At 37.1% G+C, this 7656-nt stretch overlaps 1 protein-coding gene across 2 annotated transcripts; it reads left to right on the top strand.

The window, feature by feature from the left end:
* The first annotated feature begins 1573 nt into the window (after positions 1 to 1573).
* LOC127425648 (protein S100-A1-like) lies at positions 1574 to 6703 on the top strand. Of its 2 annotated transcripts, none has more exons than XM_051671843.1 (3): positions 1574 to 1736; positions 5804 to 5969; positions 6446 to 6703. In XM_051671843.1, the coding sequence occupies exons 2-3, from the start codon at positions 5829 to 5831 to the stop codon at positions 6608 to 6610; spliced, it is 306 nt and encodes a 101-aa protein (XP_051527803.1). In that variant the 5' UTR covers positions 1574 to 1736; positions 5804 to 5828; the 3' UTR covers positions 6611 to 6703. The 2 variants fall into 2 exon arrangements, with proteins under 2 accessions (XP_051527803.1, XP_051527804.1); XM_051671844.1 differs by lacking the exon at positions 1574 to 1736 and adding an exon at positions 3945 to 4034.
* Positions 6704 to 7656: the final 953 nt, after the last annotated feature.

Genomic DNA, 7656 nt, shown 5'->3' with positions numbered 1-7656 from the left:
AACAAAACAACAAGTTAGAAAACACAACAGCAAATCAGAAAACACAACAACAATTCAGTCGAAACGGAAAGGGTAGGTACCATAGCTTTACTCAGGACTGGTTCTCTGCCCACTTGCGCAATTATTTCAAAATTGATTCCAAATGCTCAATTGCTGAAAATTGTGAGTGGTTTGTCACTCAGCAAAACAGTAATGGGACACTTTATAACACAGAGAGCAAAAACAGCGAGCGGGAAATGTTTCGATGTACGATGTTCGTCTATGGTGTGTAAGGGACCATCTAAAAATTTCACAAACTGCGCTAAAACGCCAAGTGTGCACGCGTTCATTCAATTGACTTGTATATTCTAACATAACAAACGCTGTTATTAAAAAAGTATTTTCTCATTCTAAAGGTTGCAGTAGACTGCCGGTGTGATGGCTCACTTTCTACATTTGAAGCCAGCATGTCCAATTATGAGTACAGTGTTTAATTATTTGAGAAAAAAATGCTGAAATTTTACCAAGATATTATATTTGTATTGTAAAGGTTGTAGAAGGCTGCTATTAGATATGCTGACTTACTCTAGAAGAGATTTTCCCAGGATGTGGAATTATACATATACAGTATTCAGTTATTTTTTTAAATAATAATAATAAAAAAATAAATAAAAAATGTTAGTCATTCACACCAATGGCAGACTGCTACAACCTTTGTAATGTAAAAACTACATCTTGATGAATTTTTGTTGTTTTTTCTAAAATAATTGTATACTGTAGCCATATCATTTTATATACTTGGAAAATCTATCCATTGGCAGCAACTGGAACCTTTATAATTTATATATATATATATATATATATATATATATATATATATATATATATATATATGGATTTTGGGGGGGGATTTTTTCCCCTTTTTCTCCCAATTTGGAAGGCCCAATTCCCAATGTGCTTTTAAGTCCTCGTGGTTGCGTAGTGATTCGCCTCAGTCCGGGTGGCGGAGGACGAATCCCAGTTGCCTCCGCATCTGAGACCGTCAACTTACACATCTTATCACATGGCTTGTAGTGTAATTATGTGTATAACAGATGTTTAAATTGTGTTGTGTTAATTTGATGTTATTGTAAATTGGTATATCTCTCATCACTGTCACGACTGCTATGTTGATCGGAACTGCACCCAAGAATTTCACACACCATTGCGCTTGTGTATATGGCTGTGTGACAATAAAGTGATTTGATTTGATTTGATTTGTTGAGCGTGTGGAGGCTTCACGCCATCCACTGCAGCAACCACGCTCAACTCTCCGCGCGCCCCACCGAGAACGAACCACATTATAGCGATCACAAGGAGGTTGCCCCATGTGACTCTACCCTCCTAGCAACAGGGCCAATTTGGTTGCTTAGGAGACCTGGCTGGAGTCAAACAACAGTGTTTTTTAAGTTAGGACATGCAAATTGAATGAATGCTTGGATGCCACCAATATTTTAGCGTGTTTGTGGATTTTAAGACGGTCCCTTACGCACTGGATGAACCATGAGACCATAGATGAACATCGTACCTAAAACTATCTTTTCCCACTCGCTGTTTTTACTGTCTGTGTTATAAAATTTACTGTTACTGTTTTCCCGAGAGAGAAAACACTTCAAATGATTTAGTTTTGCAGTCAGTGACCTTTTGGCATGGATTTTGATATAATCAGTGAAACAATCCTGAAGAAAGGACTAGGTCTCATTCACAAAGCCAATCAGGTGAGAAGCTATGGTACCTACCCTTTCCATTTCGACTGAATTGTTGTTGTGTTTTCTAACTTGTTGTTTAGTTTCTGGATTTGGTGTTGTGTTCTCTGATTTGCCGTTGTGTTTTATGATTTGTTATTTTGTCTTTGTATTTGCAGTTGTGTTTTTAGGTTTGTTGTTTTGTTTTGCACTTCACGGCCACCGTAGTTATCTGAGGTAAAGGCGCACAATTTATGATACCAGTGTTGTCAGATTTTACTGCTGATTTGAAACATGTTCTTTGATCGAAATCTTGGCCAACCGTTTTGGAGATTTGGGTCTTTGCCCATTCAAGTAGATAGGAGGTGCACTTGCATGCCGCTTGATTACATAGTTCCATAGAGCTCCTTGGTTCCAAAGATGGCCGCCGAGTTGACTGACTTGCTAAAAATACTTTAGTATTGTCCCAAATGGAACACTTTGGTCCAAAACCAAAGGTAGCTGTCTTGTTGCCTCGCTGACCTATCAGTCAATGACTCAACAGACAGCATTCGTGTAGGAAGGTACCTCCAGAAACTGGTTTCGGACAGGCTACTGAGGCAGCGTAACATTGTTGCTAGGTTACTCGCCATCTGGTGTCCACTAAAGGTAACGCGTCTGCTTCATTGTAGTGCAGTTGGACTGAATGGTCTAATAATCTAGAACAAAATCAGGAGAGTTCTGGCGACAACCAAGTGTATATTTAATAACTACAATACTACTTTCTCGCTAGAAATGGAATCAAAAGTTGGAAAAAGTGAATAAAAACATATATTTATTCACAAATTGGCTATCAACTGCCTCTTCGGCCGCCATTTTTTTTCTTCTGCTCAACTGCTGTGGATACACGTGCACAGGATTGTGGGATTTGGTAAGCAGGGAAGGATACATTTATGCTGCCTTCAAAAATCGATCAGGTGACAGGATCTGACATGAACATTGGATTCGGACGTGCCTTGATCCCTTCCTACCTCCGTATACAGCCTCCGGAGGCAGCATTTTCCTGGGTTCAGACGCAGCCTTAACGTTTTTTACTACATGGAAGTGTTCCCCGTTTAACAGCTGACGGAAATGACGTTTCAAACCCAAGCGTTGCGTTGCCGCTAGCTTTAGCTCACTATCCACCCTCAGTTCAACACTTACATCTCAATAATATACATATTCACAGCATGGTACGATGGTAAAGCATTTAACTTACTTTTGTAAGGTGCTGTCTTCACAGAAGTTTCACTTGTCATATTCTCCATTATTTACAATTGTTTTGCCAGATCACCTTCGCTGCAGGTAACTCCGCCCCTTCCGCTATGTACGGCATGCCATGTGCACTGAGCGCATGAAGTGTCCAACGTTCCACACTTCATTTTGTGAAAATGTGCATCATCCAGGTACTCGTAGTACACTTCTTTTTGTTGCATTTTCAGTGTAAACGTACTACTCGCACTATTTACACTTCAAATAGCGTAAAATAGCGCAGAAGTGTGCGGTTTGGGACACACCTTTTGGTTTTACCCGTTGTCTTTAAGACCAGCACATCATACACGTTTATTGCCACTTATGACCAATGGACCATTTTCACATGTCCAAGTTCCACGAAGCGGAAGTCATCATAGTTGAGTTTACACCATTTATACTGAACACACAAAGTAGTACATGCTATTCCTCCACTTAATGCTGCGCTGTAGCCTGGGCCGGTTCTACTGGGATGCTTGAGGCTGCTCGAGGGTGCTCAACGTTAATTGCAGACCAGGGCAAATTTATCCTGAATGTTTTTTTTTATTAGATCTCTGGGATCTAACGCACCTCCACAAGCGTTTAATATGCTCAAAGTTGCCAGATAATAGATGTGACCCCCAGTCAGAGATTTATACTTGCCCAAATTGGAAATATTCTGCTTGATGTTATACTTGATTTGTGCAATCTGGCAACCATGCATGCGAGTGTGGCCCTCTCTTCGGTACATCGGTAACTATCGGTAGTGCGATATTCTGCTCAACGAAATGTGTGATATAGGCCCGGTTCTACGGGGGTGCTTGAGGGTGCTAAGCATCTAATTCCAGGGTAATATAACAATAAGCATAATGTTATACATTTACCCTCAATATTAAAAAAATTATAATATAAACAAATTTGCGAGATTTACGCTGCTAAATAAGGTACGCGTCATCACAGTTTGTGAAAAAGGTCTATTGCCCAACTTCCCCTGATAACGCCTTCTCTTGGCCATGGGCTCGGCCATATAAAGTCTTGGAGATAACAAGCATTTCTCAAATTCTTCACTCTGATGCCCAAACGGTAAGCTCTTCTGTTCGACGTTTATTTTTATTTATTTAAGTTTTAAACTGGCTTGATAGGTTTGAATAGTGTAGCAGTAAGTATTATTATTAAAGTAAATGAATGGAAGTCAAATTCAGCAAACTAATTTTACATTCATTAGTAAGCAGTGCATTTTCACACATTAATTTTCATTGCATTTTCATATTCCTCAAACTGTTCAAGAATTTTTCAATACAGCTAAGCTGATTTCGTTTTCTTTATTTTCTTTCCTTTTGACAATATGGAGCAATTCCTCTGCCGCAGCATACGCTTTAATATTTAACTATTCTTGACAATATATCACTAATTAAAAGCTCACAGCTTCATCTGTTTGTAAATATATGTTTTCTTTCACTCTGTTTTTCTCCCTCTCTGTGTTGGTAATCTCATTTTGATTTATATCGATTGTGATAGTACTGTCTGTGGTTTCCTTAATCATTCATGTTGGTTAATCATAATACAAGCACATGGCTTTCCATAATGTGTAGCCTATAGTTGCTATATTTATGTGTGAACATTATAGTAAACTACAGCCTTCAAAAGATGTTACTTAAGGCAAATGTGCAGTTGCCCTGAAATGTATTTGGACACTTAGGCCACACTTTAAAAAGTATGAATGACTTTGCATTTCAAGCAGAACATTTCACACAAAAAAAGTTTAATGTTATATTTCAAATTATATACCATTTATAATAGATATAGGCTATTGTTTAAAATGATTACAAAACAAATAATATTTCGACACGGTCTAGTTGTAAAACTTTGTGGAACTTGAGGGGAACTGATTTCATACATCCACTAAAAATCACCTTGAGACCAGCTGGTTAAAAGTAATAGGAAAAATGGCTCAGAAAAGTGAAATTAGCTCTGGGAAGAGGTCTAGCATTATTTGTTTGCAGATGCCACTTGGTTAGTTTGACTGAGAAGTATGACTTAAGTGTCTAAAAGTACTTTCGAGGCCATCATATACTGGTAAAATACCGGCAGCTGTGGTTGCCAGAAATGTATCATTAAAAAAACGGTGACCATGTTTCAGGCTTTACGGGGTGTCATTTTGATGCCCGTATATTTTACGGTTCACTACTGTTTATATTATTAAATGATATAAACTTAATATACAAACCTTCTGGAACTATAAATGTCTGCTTTTCAATTTAAAAACTATTGTTAATCACTGTAGTAACTACAAAAGGCCACATGATGACTTAAAGTTCATTGCTCTTCCAGGAGCAGTGATTTATACACATGTAGAGACACTCACACAAATATAAAACACCATCAGGGTAACACATGTGACAAATATAATGCAATAAACATTAACTAATCTACACAAAATATAACACAGAATACAGAATGTACATGACTAATATAAAAATAAGAAACATAACTGTTCCCATAAAATATAATGAAATGTGTAGGGTCACGCAGGGACTTCTGGGAATGCCTGATTGTTGTTTTAAAATAATTTACCATAAAAAGTGCATGTATTCTCTAGTTAAACATAATACAAGTTTTTACAGTTAATTATACAGTAAAATCATACGTTTAACATCTAAAAATATTTTAAAATAAAATCACATGTATTGTCTCATTAAATATATTATATTTTTTTACTGTATATGTTAAGGTAGCTACCTGTTAACCAATTAAAGTTACACACATTTTTTACTATAGGAAGACAAATAGTTATCCTGTCCATCAAGATCAGTAATGTTAATATTAAAATGCTTCATGTTGGCTTTTTAAAGTTCTGGACCCAAGCAGTGAGCAGTCATGCCGTCTGAACTAGAGAAGGCCATGGAGTCCCTCATCATGGTGTTCCACCGGTATGCTGGGAAAGAAGGGAGCCCTGGCACCCTGACCCGTCGAGAGCTCCGAACTCTGATGGAGAATGAACTAGCTGGGTTTCTCAAGGTAAACATCTGTCCTTTTCTAAAAGATTATCTATTTCTGTTCTCCTCTTTCCTTTAATACTCACAGTTCAGCTCATTTGTGGAGGAAAGAATAACTGGACAAGCCAAAAGTTTTTGATTTTGGCTATTTTGTTGGAGTTTGTTGAAATAAATTGTTTGTTTACACCTGTTATTAACTGGCCATAAAGTCCAGTCTACTTAAATCACACTTATAAATGTCATTACGTTAGATGAAAAATATCAAACCAACTGGCAGCTGCAAAATAATAAATCAAATGTATAGATGTTAGATCTTTTCTAAGAACCATCTTTACTTTTCTTAGCATTTTTTCAATTACTTCTAACCAACTGGTCTCAAGGTCATTTTAGTGGATTTAAGAAGTCAGTCGTCAAATTCACACAGGTGTCCTAGCAGAGTAGTTCAAGTTTCAAGCCACTTTATAACAGACTCGTTTTACTCGCTTTCTTTTCCTGCAGTCTCAGAAAGACCCAACCACAATAGACAGAATTATGAGAGATCTGGATGCCAATGGGGATGGAGAGGTGAACTTTGAGGAGTTTGTGTCTCTCGTATTGGGTCTATCCATCGCCTGTGAGGAGTGCTACAGGATGAAATTAAAGAAGACACGAAGCTGGAAGTGAACAGAGGGGATTATAAAGAGGAAAATTATTAACTCTGACAAATTGCAATATTGATCCTGTTAGCTATTAAAATAACTGTGTTTTATCCTATAAGTTCGGGTTGGTGTTTGTGCATTGAGAAAGAAGGAAGAGGGATAGATATGAACAGTATCGGCTGAAAGCCATAAAAACACTTTTGCTGCCAAAGTACAATGGGTGTGTATGACAGGCATTTGTTGATTTGACATTGCTCTTTGTCCTACACACAGTATTCTTCAAGCTTCAAGTGTACTCCTTATGTTTAAAGCTCAATATGTTTTTTATTTTAACTTAAAATCTTCCGAATCTTCATGTGCAGAGTTTTCATTATTAAGAAATAGTAAAAATATTGAAAATCTTGGTTTGGGTATCTGGGAATTATGTTTAGTAATGAGTAAAATGTGGAAATTATATAGATGGAATGGATTCTCCAACTGTTTATTTTAGGCCAGATGGGTGGAGAGAGAAAACCGAGTATTATTCATACTGTATAATTTTATAGTCCCTTTGGTGTCATCTCTCTCTCTCTCTCTCTCTCTCTCTTTCTGTGCTGCATTGACACAATACTCTACTCTTGTCTTTACACTAGGGTGTGTCCCACAGTGTAGCAAACCACTGTTAATGGTTACAGTGCAAACACAAGGCTGCTTGCTTACTGGCAGTTGTACCCCATGTGTAAATCCACTCATATTTCTGCACATGTTCCAGATATTATGGGGTCATAATTTCACACAAGCTATCGAGACATTTGTCCTATGTTGCAGTTAGTCAGAGCAAGCAAAACTCTTCCATATAAGAAACCATTAATTTGGTGGAACCCTTGTGAACATGTTATTTTCTAACATGTTATGATAAGTTTACCATTAAATAATATATTATTCCTAATATATAATATTACTGTTTTTCTCAGCTGATTTTACACATCCAAACTAAGAAATAATAAATATATAAAAATTAAATTAATCCTTACCCACTTGCACATGCCAAATGTGGTTAATCATATCTTTCTGTAATGCTGAATTACTGTG

This window comes from Myxocyprinus asiaticus, chromosome 34 (assembly GCF_019703515.2).
Source record: "Myxocyprinus asiaticus isolate MX2 ecotype Aquarium Trade chromosome 34, UBuf_Myxa_2, whole genome shotgun sequence".
Lineage (NCBI taxonomy): Eukaryota > Metazoa > Chordata > Actinopteri > Cypriniformes > Catostomidae > Myxocyprinus > Myxocyprinus asiaticus.
The sequence above is the reverse complement of the archived record's forward strand: the minus strand, read 5'-3'. Positions and strand labels throughout refer to the sequence as shown.

What these genes read in the sequence shown, in the direction of transcription:
- LOC127425648 (XM_051671843.1), top strand. Translation starts at nt 5,829, where the DNA reads ATGCCGTCTGAACTAGAGAAGGCCATGGAGTCCCTCATCATGGTGTTC. An exon ending in AACTAGCTGGGTTTCTCAAG is followed by an intron (nt 5,970 to 6,445) that starts GTAAACATCTGT and finishes CTTTTCCTGCAG; the next exon opens with TCTCAGAAAGACCCAACCAC.